General features: G+C 38.4%; 1 protein-coding gene and 2 pseudogenes across 2 annotated transcripts; all 3 read right to left on the reverse strand.

Moving 5' to 3' along the window:
* Positions 1 to 2,303: 2,303 nt before the first annotated feature.
* LOC149400443 (cytochrome P450 704C1 pseudogene) lies at positions 2,304 to 3,090 on the reverse strand (annotated as a pseudogene).
* Positions 3,091 to 3,256: 166 nt separating this feature from the next.
* Positions 3,257 to 6,441, reverse strand: LOC149400444 (cytochrome P450 704C1-like). Its single transcript, XM_089613672.1, has 5 exons — positions 5,786 to 6,441; positions 4,854 to 5,138; positions 4,417 to 4,755; positions 3,726 to 3,926; positions 3,257 to 3,623 (listed from the first exon to the last, which is right to left on the reverse strand). The coding sequence occupies exons 1-5, from the start codon at positions 6,314 to 6,316 to the stop codon at positions 3,426 to 3,428; spliced, it is 1,554 nt and encodes a 517-aa protein (XP_089469798.1). The 5' UTR covers positions 6,317 to 6,441; the 3' UTR covers positions 3,257 to 3,425.
* A 9,555-nt stretch (positions 6,442 to 15,996) lies between these two features.
* On the reverse strand, positions 15,997 to 18,477 carry LOC149400445 (cytochrome P450 704C1-like; annotated as a pseudogene). The gene is made up of 5 exons (XR_016296537.1): positions 18,200 to 18,477; positions 17,904 to 18,102; positions 16,828 to 16,973; positions 16,527 to 16,727; positions 15,997 to 16,426 (listed from the first exon to the last, which is right to left on the reverse strand). The product of XR_016296537.1 is annotated as a cytochrome P450 704C1-like (transcript).
* Positions 18,478 to 24,353: the final 5,876 nt, after the last annotated feature.

The following is a 24,353-nucleotide window of genomic DNA, read 5'->3' on the forward strand; positions in this document are numbered from 1 at the left end:
AGGGTTATTCCCTTGGTAAGTAGTTGACTTATGTCTCCACACTTACCCGGAATTATTTGACAGAAAGCTCGACGATTCCCGAATATGTCTTGCTTCACACGTTCTTCGAGGCACTTGACTCTTGTCGAAACGTCGAAAGAACTAGCATCCTGAGTTTCCTTGCTTTTCATGCTTCCCGAGACTCTACACATCCTGAAGCGTCGAGAAACTAAAACCTTGTTTCTGGAGGAATTACACTCTTTGGTGTTCACCTTTTTCTTCACCGGCGTCTACTCTAGCTCGCGGCGGCTCAAGCTTCACGGCGGCTCAGCGGCGGTCGCTCGGTCTCGGCTGGATGGCGCGCGCACGGCTCAGTGATGAGGCACTCCACGAGCGCACGCAAGGAAAAAGAAGAGGGGATGGAAGGGTGGGGCTGGAGGGTTGAGCGGCCGGAGGAAGAGCTCTCAGTTGCTGCTGTCCAATTTTTTTTTTTTTTTTTTCGTTATCCTTTGCAGGTTGAGCGCGCGGTGAGGAGAAGAAGAGAGAAGAAATATCGTGCAAAATGAAGAAGAAGAAAGTAGAAAGATCAGGAAGAAGGAAAGGAAGAGAGAAATGGTGAGGTGTCCGAATTCAAGAGGATGAGGAAGAAAATTGCCACATGGCAGCTCCTCACTTAGCCATACGGAAAATAAGTGGCCCACCACATTTTTGACACGTCACTCACCAGACAGCCCTTCTTCAACTTTTTCTTTCAATCTCGTCCTTCAATTTGTTGCACATTAGTCCTTTCAAAATAAAATTTCTCAATCTTGTCCTTTTAAAAAAAAACCCGAGAGAATTCTCATTCGTTCTCGATTAATTTAAATATATTTAAGGTTTCTCGGAAATAATTCTCGTCCTTGAGAATTTATTTCTTAAATTAAATTCCGGAATATTTCCTCGGAAAATAATTTATTACTCGAGACGAACTCGATAAATCTTTTATTTATTCCGAGATTTTTCATTACCTTAAAATAATTTAAATTAACTCGATAAACTTATACGTCCATAATTCATTCAAGAACTTACTTGTAACACACGGAAGCTCGTAAATTTTGCAAACGGCGAGATTCAAAAGTTTTCCTTTACAATCAGGTTACGCATTAACTAAAATTTGAATTGTAAACAGGCTTACCATAGCAACTGCAGGGTATAGCCTGAGAGTCTCTGATAATGCTGCATGAAGATACTGCATTTGGTCGAGTACTTTCTCGGTTATTTTTTCCACGAATGATTCGATGTTGGTTTCCTCAGCCTTGTCTCCGATAACTTCATGTATTTCTTGCACAACTTTTTCTTGAACGACGGGGTTCTTGCACAACATGTAGAGAAACCATGACAATGTGTTCGCACTCGTGTCCTTGCCCGCGAACGTGAAGCTTAGAATTATGTCTCTCAGATACTTGTTGTTCATTTCTTCTGGATTTTTCTTGCTCTCCACAAGAAACCTTGAAAGTATATCTTCTTTGGCAATCTAAGTCAAAGCAGAGGTAGATGATGAAGAAGACGAAAAAAACCTGTTAATGAAGACTTGGAGAGCAAGAAAGGAACGAAGCGTTTGTTGAACTCACACAATATTGTCCATCTTCCAACATTTTTCTTCTTTTCTGGATAAGTTGGCTAACAAATTCATGGACGAGTCTTATGTTTTTCTTCAAAATGGCTTCGGATCCGATGTTGAGAAACCTTTTCAGCTTCCAAAATGGATCAATGTACCGCCGGACAGTTAAAAGGTGAGAGTCGTCGAAGGCCTTCATAAATGCGAGTCCTTCCTTGTTGGAGCCTTCCAAGTAATTTAGTTCTACTCCGAACCCAACTTTGCATATGGAATCCAATGTGCATCTCATAAGCAATTCCTACAGCCAAAAAAATGAAAAGAAAAAACAGGATACAACTCTGGTTTAGTATTCAATACACAGCCTAACAAATACCTATAAAAGGTTCTTTTACTCGTATTGAGATTAAAGTACATGACCGTCAAAACTAGTAGTCATCACACACACACAGAGATGTTATTGGGATGTTTAAATTGGATAACATATAATAAATTAAGTTTTCCATTATCTTCATACTAATAATAAGTCTAAGATAATATTTAATGACAGCCGTCCAAAACTACTTATGAACTTATTAAGTTTCAGTATAATGCTTCGAAATTTAAGAGTCAAGATAACCATATAAAAATATAAACAATAATAGAATAGGTTATATAAAAAAGATTTAAATAATTCCTTATATATTCTCGTCATTCAAATTTTATCAATAAATCATTAATTCAATATAGCTTATCCATACTAATCGATAAATATTTAACAATAATTCTCATAACATATCTAGTTTTATTACACGTCAAATTCGGTGAATTGAACCACAAAACATTAATCAAAATATTGATGAGGGGTTTGAGAATTTTTGAAATTTATAAAATATGAAGAATAAGTAAGCAGTAAAAGAAGAACATGTTGTAACTAAAACTTGGTGATATAAATGATACTTTTGCGGTTTTGGCACACGTGGTGGGTGATATGTTGTGTAATAAACTCACTTGGACATCGAAAGCCGTGTGTTGAAGAGCGAATCCATGGACGACCCTAGCGAGCTTGACAGCGTTTCCCCTAAAAACGACGCAGCTAAAGTCCCTGAGAAACCCAGTTGAGAACTCGAAGCTAGCGAGCTTTCTCTCGCTCTTCCACTTGTGGCCGTCGGCGAGCAAGATCCCTTGTCCCAGCAGATCTCCGATGATCTCCTTGACCCGGTCGCCTTTGGAGAAGCTCTCGAAGCTTCCCTTCAAGACGTGTTCCACGTTGCGCGCGTCGACGGTGAAGACCTCGCTCGCCGCCGGCGTGAGAAGCCGGAATGTGGGTGACTCGGCGGCGAGGTCGGTCAGGTGGTCGTACACACGGCCGTAGTGGAATACGAGGCGGAAGAGTGTTCCTTTGACCGGAGGGAAGACGCTAAAGTGGAGAGTTTGATATGGTAGTTGGCAAAAAACGATGGGATGAGGACCTGGTAAATGATATACTCAACGATCGGGATCTGCGAATTGTGTTGCTCACTCGTTAGCGAGGGCATCTAATTTATCCTCAGATTGTATTTACCACCAAGAAGAGTCTGTTCCCTTGGTGTTTAAGCTCTACCTTTTTTTTTTCTTTTTTCTTTTTAAAGTATGATCAAGCCCAATTCAAAGTCCAATATAATTAACCCTGCCACGATATCCAGTTGACTAGTATTAAACGAGAGAAACTAGAAAATTGTGATATTTTAAAACATTTATATAAGTTGGTATAGCTGTGTAAAAAAGCAACAAAATACTAAGAATGAAGAAAAAAAAGAGACATTTTCTGAAGGCCTATACAATTTTTTTTCACTCTAGAGAGTATTTAGCTTAGCATGTTGATTGATCTCTTTCATGAGACTGTAATGTCACTCCTCGGAATAGCGCAGAGAGAGAGAGAACCCTCGATGTGAAGAGTGAACATGATTTTGTAAGTAACAGGCTTTGATTCGTCGGCCAATCTGAAGCGGAAGAAGCGGAGCAATGCGATTGAAAGAATCTTCATCTGTCGGTACGCAAAGTCCTTCCCGAGACAGATCCGAGGACCAGCCTGAAAATTCATTTCGACCCGTCTCAAATAAAGAAAAATGGTTGCCTTGCAAGAGAAGGTATAAAAAAAAAGAGAGAGAATATACGGAACGAATAAACCGACATGGAAAGCTATAAATTTGAACGGCGATTGGGGTTGGAAAATCCCATCCTTGAGCCATCTTTCGGGTCGGAAATCCTCGGCATCGTCTCCCCAAATGTCGATTCTTCTTCCCATGGCATAGGCTAAATAGTTCACCGCGTCTCCTTTTTTTACTTTAAACCCGTCTGGAAGAACATCGTCCTTATCCGCGTTTCTCCCGCCCTTATAAATTAGTAAAATAAAAAGAATGGGTTTAAGCACAAATTTCCATGATTATTATGTGTGTGACGTTTGTTAATGTATACGCAATATGATTCTACTCCTAAACAAATTAAAAAAAAAATTAGAAAACTGAATAACTTCTCTATGATTTGTACATAGGAAAAAAAAAAAACACAATCTAACTCTTATAATCCAAAAATGTTTTTTTTTTTTTTTTTAATTTAGTATTTTTATGTTGATTATAATTTAATTAGTATTTTTTTTATTATTTTAAACACGAACAACTGGTTTATGTTAGAAAAGAATTTACAAGACAAAGTACCAAAAAAATCAAATGTTTAAAAAATATTTGCTCACAAAACTAATTTCTGATCAAAATGTATACTCACACCGAATAAAAATAACACAGCAATTTACAAGAAGGGAGTAAGGGACTACGTATTCGTTAATTGAAGCTGTAAAGCTGTAAATGTAAGTGATAGTTTTTTACCACAGGAACTGCAGGGTATAGCCTCAGAGTCTCCGATAACGCTGCATGAAGATATTGCATTTGCTCGATAACTTCATCGGTTATGTTTTCGACGAACGTTTTGATGTTGGTCTCGTCAGCTTTGTCTCCGAGAACGTCTCGTATTTCTCGCACAACTCTTTCTTGTACAACCGGGTTTTTGCACAACACGTAGAGAAACCACGACAAAGTGTTTGCACTGGTGTCCTTGCCAGCGACCGTGAAGTTCAGAATTATGTCTCGCAGATATTTGTCGTTCATTTCCTCTGGATTTTTCTCGCTCTCCAATAGAAACCTTGAAAGTATATCTTCTTTGTCATTCTATTTCAAAGCAAGAGAAGATTAAAAAGGAAAAAAAAAAATCCGTTATTTGAGTCTTGGAGAGCAAGAAAATAATTTTTACTTATTGAATCACTCACACAATCTCTCCTCTCTTCGAACATTCTTCTTTTTTCCTGGATAAGTTTGTCCACAAATTCATCGACGAGTCTAATGTTGTTCTTCAAAGTGGCTTCAGAGCCAATGCTGAGAAGCTTTTTTAACTTCCAAAACGGATCGATGAATCGCCAGAGAAGCAAAGCTTGCGAGTCGTCGAAGGCCTTCATGAATGCGAGTCCTTCCTTGTTTGAGCCTTCCAAGCAATTCAGCTCTGCTCCAAATCCAACTTTGAATATGGAATCTAATGTACATCGCATTAGCAAATCCTATGGAAATAACAACCATGCTTTAATACCCAAATCACAGCCTCACAAGTCACAAATCTTACTAACAAATCCATATTATATCATATGACCGCAATAAATAGCATAGTTATTGGTTGGTCATGATGAGAATTATCATATTATTTAGTAATCAAGATTAATATATCAGCCCTGTGGGTCAGAAGTCAGAACTATTAATTTCAAAAGCTGCGACACATGAATGAATAACCAATGATTCAGTTGTTGTATATTCAATATAATGCAAGTATTGATGTGTCATTGTCCCCCGTATCTTATGTTTATTCTGAAAAAAAAAAGACAACTTTAAGCACATCTACACACACACACACACAGAAAAAAAAAAAAAAAAAAAAAAAAAGAGGCCATTTTTTTCCTGGGGGATGCGCATAAAGTCTTCACTTTGTTTTTTTTTTTGGTAAAGGCTTAACTTTAACGACTGGTAAATAACCTCAACAATCCGGTGAGAGATTCATGATATCATTTTAATATTCTTATATTTCAGATAATGAATTCATCGTTTCAAAGAAAATCTGTGAACCGTCAGTCCATAAGTATTTCAGTGATGAATTTTACCAAAAAAAAAAAGGTCATATAAAAATGATGAGAAACTGAAAAATAACGAATCTTACTTGCATATCAAAAACCTGGTCCTGAACAGAGAATCCACGAACGACATCAGCGAGCTTGACGGCGTTTTCCCTGAAGACGACGCAGCTAAAGTCCCTGAGAAACCTCGTCGTGAACTCAAAGCTCGCGAGCTTCCTCTGCTGCTTCCACTTGTCGCCATCGACGACGAAGATCCCTTGTCCGAACAGATCTCTCGCTATCTCCATGCTCCGGTCCCCCTTCGAGTAGCTCTCGAAGCTTCCTTTCAGCACGTGTTCCACGTTCCGAACGTCCACCGTGAACACCTCGCTCGCCGCCGTTTTGAGGAGCCGGAACGTCGGCGAATCGGCGGCGAGGTCGGCCTGGTAATCGTACGCACGGCCGTAGTGGAACAAGATGCCGTAGATCGTGCCTTTCACGGGAGGGTAAGAAGAGTCGGTGATTGACTTGCCTGTGTAGGTCTTAATGGCCAAGTAAGCCAAGGCCACAAAGATGATCGCTACTGATATCGATGTTAGTGTGAAGAATACGGAGAGGAAAGTGTAAGCGTTCATTTTTTTTAAAAAAAAAAAAGAAAGGAAAAGAGCTCTGATCTGAAATACTATGAGCCAAGTGCGCTAGAGATTTTTACGCTTATCTTTCCGGCGGTTGAATTATTCAAGTGGTGTCTGTCAAAAGCAAAGGAAAGTGTGACGTTGTCGAATTTTGTTTTTAGATGGTTTCTTCGTGGGTCCCACCTTTGTTTTATTAGCCAAAAATCTTTGATTCGTGCTTCTCTCGTTATCTAAAAATAGCTCGGTTAATATGAATTTTAATCGATTATTTTATAGTTAACCACAAAAAATATTAAAATTAGTAGTTAATTAGTTAATCGCTTTGAAAAAAAATCACAATTAATCGGTCAATTTTTTAATCGTTTTGAATGATTAATAATTAACCGTTAACCATCTAAAACAAAAGAAAATTGCTAACTGAAGTTCTCATATTGAAAAAATGTCTGTGTGACTTGTAAGAGAGAGATGATAGGAAAATTTGAGCTTATTAAAACACCAAACTTCACATGTGAAACAGCACACTAGCTATACGAGACTCTCATAAGAGTAATTTTCATGAGACTCTAGTTCCGCTCCTTGGAACAGCGCAGAGAGACAGAGAACCCTCAATGTGAAGAGTGAACATGATTCTGTATTTCACGGGCTTCGATTCATCGGCTAATCTGAAGCGAAAGAAACGAAGCAGTGTGATCGATAAAATCTTCATTTGTCGGTACGCAAAGTCCTTCCCAAGGCAAATCCGAGGACCGGCCTGGAAAATTAATTTCAACCCATGTCAGCTAATAATAAAAAGGTTGTTTCTTGCTAGAGAGTTTCTATTTTTATTTTTATTTTATAAAAGATTATATAGAACGAATAAACCATACATGAAAGGTTATGAATTTGAACGGCGATTGGGGTTGGAAAATCCCGTCCTTGAGCCATCTTTCGGGGCGGAAATCCTCGGCATCGTCTCCCCAAATGCCGATTCTTCTTCCCATGGCATAGGCCAAATAGTTCACCGCGTCTCCTTTTTTTACTTTAAACCCGTCTGGAAGAACATCGTCCTTATCCGCGGTCCTCGAACCCTAAAGTTAATAATTTGAAAAGTAAGTAAGAGCTCGACTTTTTACAAGACTCGATTAGACTAAGCATTAAATAAACTTGAAGTTTGTAAAATATTATTTACCACAGGAAGCGCAGGGTATAGCCTGAGAGTCTCTGATAACGCTGCATGAAGATACTGCATTTGGCCGAGTACTTTCTCGGTTATGTCTTCCACGAATGATTCGATGTTGGTTTCCTCGTCTCTGTCTCCGATAACTGTTACAAACGTTCACCACAACTCAGTATCAAACCAGATACCTTAAATCGCACGCAACCACACAACGCAAAACCAAAACCAGAAAAATTGAAAACGAAAAGAAAAGAACGAAGAACACCTGATTGTTATCGAGGTTCGGCGTTAACAAGCCTACATCCCCGCGAACTCCTTCATATCAAGGACGTTCGATTTGCACTAATCTTCAAGCGAATACAACCAATCCAATTACAACTCTTCACCAAGAGCACCTCAGACGAAAACTCACAATCACTCAAGAATTTGGCTTTTCCAGAGAATCTCACTCAATGCCTTTTTCTTACAATGAATTTTCGATCAATCTGATCAAACTCTAGCTATCTCTACTTATAACAAACCACGAGTACACAAACTCGGGTAGATACATTAAAACAGAAATAACCGCCTAGATCTACTAGCGTGAATCTCAGCCATTGACGATCTCTTAATCCTGTTCACTCGTAGGACCACGTCAGCACGCCACTTGAACTTGGTCTTCAGCCTGGAGATGCACCTGGACACTGTAGACGCAGCTGAGGAGTTAAGCGAGCTGGTTTAGCGAGCGAGCTGGTTTGGAGCTCTTGATGACGTGTCGCGCAAGGTAACTCTGGAGCTGAACTTTCAACAATCTCCACCTTCTGCTTCAGACACTAACCTTGCTTAAACCTTAGTGCAAATCTTTTCCTTTCATTTCTGAAATCATTGTTCGAGACCAACCCCTGACTCACATGGCAAGAACTCTCAGCAGTTTAAGACAATGCTTAAACTTGCCTAGAGTTACCACCTTGGTGCCAACATCAGCCGGGTTGTCATCTGTGCTCACCTTGTTCATAACAACCTCTCCATCATATATCCTTTCCCTGATGAAATGGTATTTGATGTCTACATGCTTTGTCCTGTCATGGAACACAGGATTCTTGCACAGATGCAAGGCACTCTGACTGTCTGAATAGATGTTCACAGAGCCCTCATAAAGCTTCAATTCCTGGAGCATTCCCTTCAGCCATATCCCTTCTTTTACTGCCTCAGTAGCAGCTATATACTCAGCTTCAGCAGTAGATAAAGTCACCACGAGTTGTAACTGTGACTTCCAGCTGATGCAATTTCCACATAGCAAGAAGAAATAAGTTGTTGTAGACTTTCTTGTGTCTATATCACCAGCATAGTCTGAGTCCACATAATCTTCAACCTCCAATTGTGTGCCTGTCTTCAAGTACCTCAGGCCAACATTGGTTGTGGTTGCAATGTATCTCAACAGCCACTTCATAGCCAGCCAATGTTCTTTGCCTGGATTAGACATGAACCTGCTCAGGGTGCTGATAGCATGGGCCAGGTCAGGTCTTGTGCAGATCATGGAGTACATCACTGATCCAATAGCACTTGAGTAGGGCACTTTGCTCATGTATTCCTTGTCTGACAAGGTACTGGGACACTGAGCACTTGACACCAGGAAATGAGAACCAAGAGGCTGTCTGACAGGTTTTGATCCTCTCATGGAGAACTTGTCAATGAGTTTTTCCAAGTAGCCCTGCTGAGACATCACTAGGCTCTGATTAGCTCTATCTCGGATGATGCTAATTCCAAGGATCTTCTTAGCTCCACCGAGATCCTTCATATCAAACTTAGTACTCAAGAGTTGTTTCAAGACCAAGATCTTACTCATTGACTTGCTGATGATCAGCATGTCATCCACATATAACAGCAGAAACACACAATTGAGGACATCTTGACCCTTGAAATACAAACAAGGATCATAAGAGCTACGACTGAACTCTTGCTTCAGCATGAAGGTATCAAAGCGCTTGTACCATTGCCTGGGTGATTGCTTGAGCCCATACAAGGATTTCTTCAGCAAACACACCTGATCCTTGTCTCTATGAACTTCAAACCCCTCTGGCTGCTCCATGTAGATAACCTCTTCCAAATCTCCATGCAAGAAAGCTGTCTTCACATCCATCTGGTGAAGTTCCAAGTTGAACTGAGCAACAACAACAAGCATAATCCTGATAGTCTTGTACTTGACTACATGAGAGAAAATCTCTGTGTAATCAATGCCATCCACCTGTGTGAAACCCTTTGCAACCAGCCTGGCCTTGTATCTCACAGGTTCACTAGGACTGGTTCCTTCCTTGATTTTATAGAGCCATCTGCAGGAAACTGGTTTCTGATGCTTTGGTTTGTCAACAGTTATCCAGGTGTGATTCCTGTATAGTGACTCCATTTCTTCTTTCATGGCTTTGATCCAAAGCTTTGACTCAGTACCACTCACAGCTTCTTTGTAGTACAGGGGTTCCTTCAACTCAATTTCAAGAGCTGAGGTGAAGGCATAGGCAATGAGCTCTGAGTAGACGTGATATCCATATCTCTGAGTAGGCTTGAGAACTCGCTTGCTTCTGTCTCTAACAAGATGATAGGAGTGTGGCGAGTCATGATCATCTGTTTGACCACCCAGGTCTTGGCTTCTTTGTTCATGATCTTCAGACTCTCTGTCCTGATGGTCCTGACTGAGGGGTGTTGATGTAGTGCTTGAGCTGTCATGTTGCTCCACCTGATCCACATCATCTTCACTGGGCTCCACCTGGCCAGGGACATCAGTTCCTGGTTGAAGCTCAATGACAGTTTCCCTGGTTCTTGTGGTGTTGCTATCTGAGCCTGCTGTACCTTTCTCAACAGTTTGTCTGAAACATGGAAACTCAAGTTCATTAAATACCACATCCCTACTGATAATGGTCTTAAACCCTGAGCCATCTCTCGCCCACAACCTATAACCCTTGACACCCTGAGGGTAACCTAAGAAGATACACTTGAGGGATCTAGGTTCAAGCTTACCTATACTTTGGTGTGCATAAGCAGCACAGCCAAAAGTCTTAAGGTGACTAAGGTCAGGGGGTTTGTTGTACCAGACTTCTTCAGGGGTTTTGAACTCCAAGGCACTAGAGGGACACCTATTCACTAGATAGGTAGCAGTAACTATGGCTTTTCCCAAAAAGCTTTAGACAGACCTGAGCTAAATAACATGCACCTAGCTTTGTCTAGAAGAGTTCTGTTCATCCTCTACCCCATTCTGTTGAGGAGTCAATCTAACTGTCCTATGTCTTTGGATACCTAGCTTAGCACAGAAACTATTGAACTCCTCACTACAAAACTCTAGACCATTATCAGTTCTAAGGGTTTTGACTTTCCTGTCTAGCTGGTTTTCTAAGAGTGTATGCCACTCCCTAAACTTAGCAAAGGCTTGACTCTTATGTTTCAACAGATAAATCCAAACTTTTCTTGAAAAATCATCAATGATAGACAGAAAATAGAAGTTACCTCCATGTGTTGATACCTTTGCTGGGCCCCATAGGTCTGAGTGGATGTAGTCAAGAGGATGCTGTGACTGATGCTTGCCAGTGCTGAACTTGACCCTGTGTTGCTTTCCCAGGATGCAGTGCTCACAGAAATCCAATTTACTGATCTTATCCTTGCCCATCAGGTGTTGATCACACATGATTTGAAGACCTCTGACACTGATATGTCCAAGTCTGTTATGCCACAGCTTGGCATTCTGATCTTCATGGCTTGTGGCCATAGCAGCCTGGCCAGTGAGAGTCTCACCTATCATGTGATAGAGGCCAGCAATTTTCTGACCTCTAATAGCCACCAGTGAGCCTTTGCAGATCTTCATAGAACCATTGTTGATGCTGTTGGTGTAGCCTAAGTCATCAAGAACACCCAGAGAAATCAAGTTTCTTGATAGCTTAGGCACAAGCCTCACATCTCTGAGAATCCTTATAGCACCATCATGCATTTTGAAACTGACAGAACCCATGCTAGTGACTTGGCAAGTTTCATTGTTTCCATTACCACCTTGCCACCCTCAAGGCTCTTGAACTCTCTCAGCCATGCCTTATTATTGGTCATGTGGTAAGTACACCCAGAATCAAGAATCCATCCTGATTCTTTATCACCATTGGTGACTGAAAGCACTTCTCCATCACTCATGTAACCCTCACCAAGATTAGCTGAATCAGTGGTCTCTTGAGTGGATGTGCTGGGCTTGGTGGAGTTCTGGTTCTTCTTTATCCAGGAATAACATTCCTTTTTAATATGACCAATCTTGTTGCAGTGATAGCACTTCTTGTCAGCATTGGGATTTGGAGCTTTGCTAGGGTTGGTTGACTTTGATCTGGACTTGTTCTTGCCCTTCTCCTTGGTAGAAGACCTGGTTTGGCTTCTTCCTCGGGCCAGGTGATTCTCACCTTCACCTTGTTTGTCTGACTTGATCTCCAAGGCTCTTGACTTGAGTGCAGAGATGACTTCTTCTAGGGTAATTGCAGATCTCCCATATTTGATAGCAAGCTTGACTTCCCTATAGGTGTCTGTGAGAGAGTTCAGGATGATGATGGCTTGATTCTCATCACTAAGCTCTTCTTTTTCCCCGGAGTTGGCCAGCTCAATGTTCATCTTCAAGAACTCATCAAGATTCTGCTCAAGAGACTTGGTGGAGTCCATCTTGAACCCAAAGAGCCTTTCTTTCAGGTAGATTTTGTTTGAGAGTGACTTTGTCTGGAACAGCTCGTCCAGTTTCTTCCAAATCTTGAGAGGAGTGTCTTCTTTGTCTACCAGTCTAATGACTGAGTCTGAGAGATGAAAGATGATGGTACCTGTTGCTGTCTCCAGCATCTCATTCTTCTGATCTTCAGGGAAATCAGAAGGCCACGTCACCGGATCTGTAATCACTCGGAGCAATCTTTGTTGCGCGAGCAGCGCAGAGATCTTGCGCCTCCAGATGCGGAAATCACCGGTGCCGTCGAATTTGTCGATGTCAACCCTCATTGCTGCAAGTGGATTCCACAGCACAGGGTTTTCAGAGGTTCTTGATGTGTGAGTCGACGCCAAGGGATTTGCGAGATCGATTCTCGAATCTGATGGCGATAGAGGTAAGCCTTGTTCTGCCTGTTCTTGATTAGAGCCCTGCGTGTCTTCCAGTGTTGCGATTCAAGAGGATCTTCGAGTCCACGAAGATCACCAAAGAAAAAAGTTGTCGGAGAGGAACCAAGCTCTGATACCACTGTTACAAACGTTCACCACAACTCAGTATCAAACCAGATACCTTAAATCGCACGCAACCACACAACGCAAAACCAAAACCAGAAAAATTGAAAACGAAAAGAAAAGAACGAAGAACACCTGATTGTTATCGAGGTTCGGCGTTAACAAGCCTACATCCCCGCGAACTCCTTCATATCAAGGACGTTCGATTTGCACTAATCTTCAAGCGAATACAACCAATCCAATTACAACTCTTCACCAAGAGCACCTCAGACGAAAACTCACAATCACTCAAGAATTTGGCTTTTCCAGAGAATCTCACTCAATGCCTTTTTCTTACAATGAATTTTCGATCAATCTGATCAAACTCTAGCTATCTCTACTTATAACAAACCACGAGTACACAAACCCGGGTAGATACATTAAAACAGAAATAACCGCGTAGATCTACTAGCGTGAATCTCAGCCGTTGACGATCTCTTAATCCTGTTCACTCGTAGGACCACGTCAGCACGCCACTTGAACTTGGTCTTCAGCCTGGAGATGCACCTGGACACTGTAGACGCAGCTGAGGAGTTAAGCGAGCTGGTTTAGCGAGCGAGCTGAGGAGTTAAGCGAGCTGGTAGCGAGCGAGCTGAGGAGTTAAGCGAGCTGGTTTGGGGCTCTTGATGACGTGTCGCGCAAGGTAACTCTGGAGCTGAACTTTCAACAATAACTTCACGTATTTCTTGCACAACTTTTTCTTGTACGACGGGATTCTTGCACAACATGTAGAGAAACCACGACAATGTGTTCGCACTCGAGTCCTTGCCGGCGATAGCGAAGTTTAATATTATGTCTCTCAGATATATGTCGTTCATTTCCTCCGGATTTTTCTTGCTCTCCACAAGAAACCTTGAAAGTATATCTTCTTTGTCATTCTATGTCAAAGTAGTAGTAGTAGAAGAAGAAGACCGTTATTGGGATACTTGGAGTGCAAGAAAGAAATGAAGGTTTGTTGAACTCACCCAATGTTGCCCATCATCCAACACTTTTCTTCTTTTCCGGATAATTTGCCCCACGAACTCATCGATGAGTGCTATTTTTTTCTTCAAAAGAGCTTCGGATCCGATGTTGGAAAACTTTTTCAGCTTCCAAAACGGATCAAGGTATCGCCAGGCAATTAAAAAGTGGGAGTCGTCGAAGGCCTTCATAAATTCGAGCCCTTCCTTGTTTGATCCTTCCAAGCAATTCAGTTCTACTCCGAACCCAACTTTGGATATGGAATCTAATGTGCACCTCATCAGCAAATCCTACAGTTATGAAAGGTAAATCATCATTTACACACACACACAGGTAAGGTAAACTCGTTTATGTACATGTTTAAAATGAAGATTAACCACACACCACAGTCATGGCTTGCTCATCATTAGGTAATCAAAGATAACATAATAAATTGTATATTCCATTAAATTTGTAACTATATAGCTAGTTAATGATAATATATAATTACAGGTGCTGGGCCAGAGCTAGTGATGAAACTTCTTATGTTTTCAACATAATAATGCTCTTTGATTTAATATTAATTATTTGGTTTGAGAATGCTGATTACGAAAAGGAGTAGTGATGAGTGACGTGTTGAGTGACGTACTCCAACACCAGTAGTGAATTGATGCCCCTGAGCTTGTAAAAGCTGTACCTTTTTACCCTAAAAGTTTAATTTTATATATATATATATACATATATATGTTTTGTTTTTCAAATTTATCCATCCTGAATTTGTTTTCAAATTTACCCCCACCAAATCTTCAATTCCTTCAGCCACCAAATAAAACAACATACAAAACGACGAGGGGAATGAAAGTCTAAATTGGGATTATTTTGAAAGATGAAGATAACAAATTTCAGATTTATGAATACAAAATGCAAAATTGAACTCACTTGGACATCGAAAGCCTTGTATTGAAGAGCGAGTCCATGAACGACCCTAGCGAGCTTAACAGCGTTTTCCCTAAAAACGACGCAGCTAAAGTCCCTGAGAAAGCCAATTGAGAACTCGAAGCTAGCGAGCTTTCTCTGGCTCTTCCACTCGTGGCCGTCGGCGAGCAAGATCCCTTGTCCCAGCAGATCTCTGATCATCTCCTTGACTCTGTCCCCCTTTGAGAACCTCTCGAAGCTTCCTTTCAACACGTGTTCCACGTTGCGCGCGTCGACGGTGAACACCTCGCTCGCCGCCGGCGTCAGAAGCCGGAACGTCGGAGACTCGGTGGCGAGGTCGGCCTGGCGATCGTAGACACGGCCTGGCGATCGAACTGTGTATAGCAAAGTTTGAACGACCATTTTTTTCTTTTTCAATTGGGTAAGGATTTCAATTTTTTTTTATTCAGTTTTTTGTCATTGTAGTGTAATAATTCACATAAGAATTAGACGTCGAGATATATACTAATTGAAAATCTTTGTTGCGAATATAATGGTCGTACCTTTAGTTATAATGATTGTTCACAAGTTCATCGGAAAATACCGTTTGTCTTTGTAGTCAATAGAACAAATATCAAATTTTGATACCTAATGTTGATTAAAAATAGTGAAAACTTATGTGCTCGACGAGAGGATCACGACCAATTAACAGTTTGTAAAATGAAATTCCGATTGTTTAAAGTTTGCCATAATTGAAAATTTTAAGTTTTTCAGGGAACGAAAACGAATTCGATAATCAAAAGTGAAGAAAATGAAATGATGTTGATAAGAGAGAATGAGATTTCAAGAGGAGATATTTAAAAAAAAAAAAAAATTGAGTGAAAAAATTGAAAAACACCTAAAAACTGTTTTCTGATTTTCTTCATTAAAAGATAAAACAGTTTGAAATTTTTTTGAGTTGTATTCTGAGAATCATCAAACAAACAGTAAATTCAGTTTTTTCATACTGTTCAAGTTAGAAAAGTCAAAAACAGTTTTCAAGTTAAGAAACGAGGACGAAAGATCTGAGCAGTTAGAGACGTGTTTATGTATTGGACATATCTTACTTCTTACACATCTCTTATATGGTTTGACTTTGTTTTATTATATATGTTTGTTTTTAGGAAAGGAAAACACATCTCAAGTCAAGCATATAATCCTTAATATTTGGAATATAATATGATTAATAATAATCTTTCACGCCATTTGTCAGAGACCATGGCTTATAAGTTTTTTTTTTTTTTTTTTTTTTTTTTTTTTTTTTTTTTTTAATCTCAAAATTATATGATTAGATCATATTTGACTCTCTTAAAAAATTCTTATACGCCCGTCAAAGATCAACTACAATTTATGAGAGATTCAATGATCAAGTCCAAATTCAATACAGTGGAGTTTGATCAACCTCTATGAAATGTCCAATTGAAATTAATAAAAGAGAGAAAATATTCTGAGCAATATCCAACCATGGATTCGTTACATAAGTTGGTGTAATATAAGTATGTAAGAAAGGGACAACATATATTGTCCTAAAAAAAGAAAAGAAAAGGGACAACATATTAAGAAGAAAAAGACTTTTGTCTGAATGCATATACACATTATAATCACCAAGTATTTTTCTTTTCATACTGATTCTCTCTTACGCCACTCCTTGGAACAGCCCGCAGAGACAGAGAACCCTCAATGTGAAGAGTGAACATGATTTTATATTTCACGGGCTTTGACTCGTCGGCCAGTCTAAAACGGAAGAAATAAAGCAGCACGATCGACAAAATCTTCATCTGCCGGTACGCAAAGTCCTTCCCAAGATACATCCGAGGACCAGCCTGAATATAGATCATTCCGACCAAGTGTCAAATATATATTAAAAAAAAAAGAGGTTGCCTTGCTAGAGAAGGTAAGAAAAATTAGAATAAAACTACCAACATGAAAGGCTACGAATTTGAACGGAGATTGGGGTTGAAAAATCCCGTCCTTGAGCCATCTTTCGGGACGAAAATCCAGGGCATCGTCTCCCCAAATGTCGGTCATTCTTCCCATGCCATAAGCCAAGAAGTTCACCGCGTCTCCTTTTTTTACGTTAAACCCGTCGGGAAGAACATCGTCCTTATCCGCGCTCCTCGAACCCTAATAAAATCGATAAAAGTACTAATAAATATGAATCGACCATTTAGAAGACTGAATTAGGTTACGCATTAACTAAAATTTGAATTGTAAACAGGCTTACCACAACAACTGCAGGGTATAGCCTGAGAGTCTCTGATAATGCTGCATGAAGATACTGCATTTGGTCGAGTACTTTCTCGGTTATTTTTTCCACGAATGATTCGATGTTGGTTTCCTCGGCCTTGTCTCCGATAACTTCATGTATTTCTTGCCAGGGCCGGCTTAATAGATTACGGGGCCTAAAGCGAAAGTTCGAAATAGGGCCTTTAAATTTTTTTTAAACATACAAATTTTATTCTTTTTTTTTTCTTAATTTTATTGTACTCCAATTACTAATTTTTACTGGTAGTATGCGCAATTATTCTTTATTTATATTTGCAAAGTAACCCAAACAAAAAATTATTGACAATATATAACAATCAGGAAAAAAATGTCTAATTGATATTTATAACGCAAACAACATAAATAATAAAGAAAAAAAACAATAATAAACAGAGAAATATAAATGATAATTACTTTTTTATATTTATTTGCACATAAGAGAGCCTAATTTGGAGAATATATATAGAAGAGTTAATGGACTGCATATATGATTTTTATATAAGCAGAGCCGGCTCAACTAAATCGAAGGCCCTGGGCGAAGAAAAAAAAGGGGCCTAATTTTTTTTTTTCTTTCAATCATCCCAAAAAAATAATTAACATGAAAGTCATTTTTTTTTTGTCTTTTGGCCTTTTTTTTATCCTATTAATTTCAAATCACAATTTTTTAGTTTGAATATGGTAAAATTATTTAAAACACTGATTAATAAGAGAAACAAAAAAATTGGAAACTAAGATGTTGTTATAATAGAAAAATATATTATTAGAAAACAATGAAATATGATATATTGTATTTTAAAAATAAGATACCTACTGTAATTATCACACTTGAAGCAAATTTAAACAAGAGAAAAACAATAAATGAGATATTCTTAGAGTTAAATAAGCTATTCTCGGAATAAAAACAGCTATCTAAGTATTATCAGAAATTAGTTATAAAATACGATATTTGAGGTAATAAGTTTTTCGAAATTTTGGGGCCTTCCTCAACATGAGGCCTAAAGCAATTGCTTTAACTCCCTCATGGTTGGGCCGGGCCTGTTTCTTGCACAACTTTTTCTTGAACGACGGGGTTCTTGCACAACATGTAGAGAAACCACGACAATGTGTTCGCACTCGTGTCCTTGCCCGCGAACGTGAAGCTTAGAATTATGTCTCTCAGATACTTGTTGTTCATTTCTTCTGGATTTTTCTTGCTCTCCACAAGAAACCTTGAAAGTATATCTTCTTTGGCAATCTAAGTCAAAGCAGAGGTAGATGATGAAGAAGACGAAAAAAACCTGTTAATGAAGACTTGGAGAGCAAGAAAGGAACGACGCGTTTGTTGAACTCACACAATATTGTCCGTCTTCCAACATTTTTCTTCTTTTCTGGATAAGTTGGCTAACAAATTCATCGACGAGTCTTATGTTTTTCTTCAAAATGGCTTCGGATCCGATGTTGAGAAACTTTTCAGCTTCCAAAATGGATCAATGTACCGCCGGACAGTTAAAAGGTGAGAGTCGTCGAAGGCCTTCATAAATGCGAGTCCTTCCTTGTTGGAGCCTTCCAAGTAATTTAGTTCAACTCCGAACCCAACTTTGCATATGGAATCCAATGTGCATCTCATAAGCAATTCCTACAGCCAAAAAAATGAAAAGAAAAAACAGGATACAACCCTGGTTTAGTATTCAATACACAGCCTAACAAATACCTATAAAAGGTTCTTTTACTCGTATTGAGATTAAAGTACATGACCGTCAAAACTAGTAGTCATCACACACACACAGAGATGTTATTGGGATGTTTAAATTGGATAACATATAATAAATTAAGTTTTCCATTATCTTCATACTAATAATAAGTCTAAGATAATATTTAATGACAGCCGTCCAAAACTACTTATGAATTTATTAAGTTTCAGTATAATGATTTGAAATTTAAGAGTCAAGATAACCATATAAAAATATAAACAATAATAGAATAGGTTATATAAAAAAGATTTAAATAATTCCTTATATATTCTCATCATTCAAATTTTATCAATAAATCATTAATTTAATATAGCTTATTCATACTAATCGATAAATATTTAACAATAATTCTCATAACATATCTAGTTTTATTACACGTCAAATTCGGTGAATTGAACCACAAAATATTAATCAAAATATTGATGAGGGGTTTGAGAATTTTTGAAATTTATAAAATATAAAGAATAATTAAGCAATAAAAGAAGAACATGTAGTAACTAAAACTTGGTGATATAAATGATACTTTTGCGGTTTTGGCACACGTGGTGGGTGATATGCTGTATAATAAACTCACTTGGACATCGAAAGAAAGCCATGTGTTGAAGAGCGAATCCATGGACGACCCTAGCGAGCTTGACAGCGTTTCCCCTAAAAACGACGCAGCTAAAGTCCCTGAGAAACGACGCAGCGTTTCCCCTATTTTTGTCCGATTTTGGGTTAAAAGTCCAGTTTTAGATATTTTTCAGAGTTAGGATCTAATTTAGATATTTAATCAACTATTAACTCCAATTAATGAAATTTCTTTTTATGTATTGGACATATCTTACTTCTTACACATCTCTTAGAGGTTTGACTTTGTTTTTTTTATATATGATAGTTTTTAGGAAAACACATCTCAAGCCAAGGATATAATACTTAATATTTGGAATATAATATGATGAATAATAATCTTTCACGCCATTTGTTAGAGAGCATGGCTTATAAGGTTTTTTTTTTGTTTTTTTGTTTTGTTTTGTTTAGTCTCAAAAGTATAGGGAAAATAACACATATATATCATGTGTTTTAGTGAAATGTCGACTTTAACCTTTGGTTTTCAAAAATGCCGAGATCATACCCTCTGTTTAACTAAAATGATGAAATTATACTCTGAAATGGATAACAGTGTAACAAATCTCCCTTCCTTTCATTGATATTAACTCTTATATAAGAAAAACCGAATCAAATTCAAAACAGTATTTTAACTTCCAAATTTCCAATTTTGAAATAAAAATAGCCTTAAATTGAAATTAAATAATAAAATTCATATCTCCCAAGAGATGATTTCATTCTGTGTTCGAATTGCAACTCTAAATCTTGGATTCTCTGTTCGAATCTGTAATTTTGATGACTATCAACTGTCGATTTTTACATTTTTGCCTCTTTTTTGCGTTCTTCACGATTAATAGATTGTTTTTTATTTTTTAGTTCTTTTAATAAATTACATATATGACACGAATGTATAAAGATAATTGGTGTTTACATATAAATATTATAGTCAACGTCAATTAAAAATCAATAAAAAGAAGATATGTGATACTGTTGTCTATTTCAGAGTATAATTTCGGCATTTTAGTTAAACAGAGGGTATGATCTCGATATTTTTGAAAACCAAAAGTTAAACTCGACATTTCACTTAAATAGAAGGTATATATGTGTAATTTTCCCAAAATTATATGATTAGATCATATTTGACCCTCCAGAAAAAATTCTTATATATGCCCGTCAAAGATCAACTACAATTTATGAGAGATTCTATGATCAAGTCCAAATTCAATACAGTGGAGATTGATCAACCTCTATGATGTGTCCAGTTGAAGTTAATAAAAGAGATAATTTTTTTCAAGGGTAAGGTTTGAACGCACAAACTCACTGGTGTGAAATTACCACCAATTAAGGAACCACTATTATTATTTATCTTTTAATCAATTCAAATATGATCAATATTTGAACAAAAAATTAGGAAAATAGTTAACTTAACGTTTGACATTGCTAAATAGCCAATGTTTGGTAAATCTTAGGTAAATAACTGTAAATAATGACGTGGCCTAATATATGGAGTTGGTTATTTATCTAAAATTTACGTATGTAAATGCACGAAAATGACTATTTACCTAAGATTTACCAAACGTTGGTTATTTAGCAATGTCAAACGTTTAAGTTGACTATTTTCCTAATCTAATATGAATTAATTTTCATTTTCACGTGGGTTATGTTTGAAATTACTCACGCAACGAGTGTCTTTTTTACTTCCATCAGAAATGTGTACGGGAAAAGAAAGGGATTTATGCAAGGATTTCCTCATCTTCGTGATTTTAACCTTGCGATGCTTGGGAAGCAAGCTTGGCAATTATTAACGCGGAAAAACTCTCTCGTTGGGAGAATATTTAAGGTACAGTATTATGCTAAATGCTCAATTCTCGATAGCACGCTCGGCTCGACCCAAGGTTTATTTGGCGGAGCATTTGGGACTCAATCGTTGTAAGAAATTTTTCTTACAACGCGAGTGAGACAAAGTATCGGTTCGAGTTCTAAGGTGGCAATTTTAGAGGAACCTTGGCTCCGTCATACCGAGAACCCATTTGTAGGCAAAATCTAAGGACTAGAAGATGCTACAGTGGAGAGTTTGATATGGTAGTCGGCAAAAAATGATGGGATGAGGACCTGGTAAATGATATGCTCAACGACTGGGATTGGGATTTAATTCTGAAGATCCCTTTCAAGTATCTCAGATCAAGAAGATGGTTGACAATGGTCAGAGGAACCCTCGAGCTGGTACACAGTTAAAAGCGCGTGTAAGCTCAAACAACAAATGGAAGGCTGTTGGAGAGAAGACAAGAGTCAAGGCTTATTTTGTCTAATAAGCTAGCGTCGAAATTACACTTCAATCATTGTAGAAGCGGATTGTCTGAAAGTAATACGAGGCGTTATCCAACAAGATGCTATGTTCTCACTGTTTGGTCGAATAGTTCAAGACTCTCAAGGATTTTTGTGTTTAATCTGCCTATTTGTTCATTGAAATTTGTTAAACGATTTGCGAATTGTGTTGCTCACTCATTAGCAAGAGCATCTAGTTTTACTCAGATTGCATTTTGTAGAATTGTGAAGAATGAATCTTTTTCTCATTATTTTTGTTATGAGAGGTGAAGCCTCTAGTTATACATATAATGAAAATAAGTAAACATGATTACTTTACATGGAACCAAGGAAGAGTTAATCTAGGAATTATACAAACAAAATACATGGGAAATAGAGTGTTGCAATTTCCAAGGATGATGGACCTATGCATGGACATTGTTTTTCTCCACTTATGTTTTCACACTCCCCCTCAAGCTTGACTGTACATGTTGAGAAGGTCAAGCTTGCTACATTGCTCGGAGAATGTCGCTCGAGGAAGGGCTTTGGTGAGAATGTTAGCGATCTGGTGACCCATCGGAATGTACTCCAGATCGATGATTTTTCCTTCAATATTTTCACTGATGAATTATCGGTCAATCTCAATATGCTTGGTCCTGTCGTGGTGAACTGGATTTTTAGCTATACTGAGTGCTGCTTGATTATCACATAAGAGCTTGACAGGACCCTCGACATCGATTTTGAGGTCGACGAGAACTCTCCTCAGCCAAATGCCTTCACATACTCCGCTGGCTAAAGACCTGAGCTCGGCTTCAACACTACTTCTCGAGACGACAGACTGTTTCTTGCTTCGCCATGTGACAAGGTTTCCCCAGACATAGGTGCATATGCCTGATGTCGATCTTCGGTCTGGGATATATCCTGCCTAGTCTGCATCAGTGAAAAACTTCGATACCATGACTTCGTCTTTTCTTGAAGGAGAGACCACTTCCTGGGACAGCTTTGAGGTATTGGAGAATCCTCATAACTGCGTCCATGTGAGTTTTCGATGGATTACTCATGAATCTACTAACCATACTACGAATCCAATATCTGGTCTCGTGTGAGTGAGGTAGATGATTTTTCCTACGAGCTGTTGGAATATTTCTTTGTCGATGGCGACCTCGGTGGTGCGAGCTAGAAGTTTCACATTGGCATCCATCGGAGTGTCATCTGGTTTACAGCCGAGCATGCCAGTTTCTTTAAGGAGATCCAAAGTGTACTTGCGCTGACATACAAAGTGCCTTTTTCAGATCGGGCGACCTCTATGCCTAGGAAGTATCGCAGACTGCCGAGGTCCTTGACTTCAAACTCGGATGACAAAGTCTGCTTCAGTCTCTTGATTTCTTCTAGATCGTCTCCAGTGATGACTATGTCATCCACATACAAATTAATGATGGTGTGATTGCCTTGCCTGGAGTGTTGTCAATGGTGCCTACAAGAAGAGTTGTAGTCTTTATTTTGTACATTTGATGTAATAAAGTCTCATGAAGACTCTTGCTTGTAATTGCTTATTCATTAATAAAAAGTTGAAACGTTCATTCATTCTTCCTTGTCTGTTTGAAGCTTTATGATATAACATTAGTCTTTAGTCCATAAACAAACTAAACAACTTACGAAGAGACAAATGTAGATTTGCATGAACAAACTCTTCATAGTTTGCGTAAAATGATATATTCGCAATCTAAGGGTCAAAGGACTATTGACCTCAGTATGATTGTTAGGAGAATCTATGATGTCTGGTTATGGGACATTGAGAGTTGGAGACTCTATAGTTCTTCTAGGTATCTTCCGAAGGTACTGAATTGACCAGTGCACTTCTAGAGACAAAATAAGAACAAACCATTTAACCTCTTATGTCTCGAAGTCACTACGTATGAATTGCATCGTGCTTACCTTAATCCTGAAATGAGACATGCCATTTCACAACTTACGTATTCTCATTTGAGAAAGTCAGAGTTCGGACTCACTATGTGATTCTGAACAGGGCCTATTGGTGAAGTACTAAGTTGTGAGAATGTCATGAGTAACTTTGTGAAGTTCTCATAGATATGGAATTCATGTACAAGATTGCTGAAATGCAATGTATATCACATCATGCTTTGTTCCTTGGAATGTGAATAAATGAACTGGCCAGTGTCCAAATTGAGTCTTGACTCTTTTGGATGAAACAATGTGACTTGTTAGCTCCTCGTCAATACATTGTTTCTAACTTATTCACAAGCGACAAAGGAGTTGAGGAAATAACAGCTAGAAGGGTAAAATGGTAATTTCGTAAATCCCGACTAGCTGATGATATTCATGAAGGGTAAACACAGATAATATTCAGTGGATCCGCTCATCATAATTTGGTTGAATTCTTGAGTAGAAAATAAATTCATTTGAACCGAGAGATTTTCAGTGTCAACTCTTTAGTGGAGTCAGTTGACATTAAGCTAAACTTGGAAAAGGTTTGTGAACTTTTGAGTCCAAGTATTTAGCTCAAGCTTTGTTCATTTGGATCCATGAGCTCACTGTCACGAATCACATCGAGTATGAATAGTTAAACTAGAAGCTAAGTCAAAACAAAAACGAGACAAGTTTTGTGAAAATTGTCAAAAATGTATTTTTGTCTTTTGAGACATAGGATGAAATGAATGTCAATAAATTTTTTTGACAGGGTCATTTAATGACATGAATCACTCGGCCAAAATTAATTTTATTGGGCATTGTGGATTAATTTCATTTCATAAGAATTTTATTGAAAATTCTTAATGAGCCTTTTTCATGTTGTCATGAACAAATGAAGGAGCTTCTAGAAACCCCTTCTAGATTGAATATGGGC

This window comes from Urtica dioica, chromosome 4 (assembly GCF_054948205.1).
Source record: "Urtica dioica subsp. dioica isolate 48M chromosome 4, U.dioica_male_clone48M_v1_H2, whole genome shotgun sequence".
Taxonomy (NCBI): domain Eukaryota; kingdom Viridiplantae; phylum Streptophyta; class Magnoliopsida; order Rosales; family Urticaceae; genus Urtica; species Urtica dioica.

Excerpts from the sequence above, each read along its gene's own strand:
- LOC149400444 (XM_089613672.1), bottom strand. The coding sequence starts at position 6,316 with ATGAACGCTTACACTTTCCTCTCCGTATTCTTCACACTAACATCGATA. Across the intron at positions 5,139-5,785 it reads ACCAGGTTTTTGATATGCAA|GATTTGCTAATGCGATGTAC; the intron begins GTAAGATTCGTT and ends TTATTTCCATAG. Across the intron at positions 3,927-4,416 it reads TATACCCTGCAGTTCCTGTG|GGCGGGAGAAACGCGGATAA; the intron begins GTAAAAAACTAT and ends CTAATTTATAAG.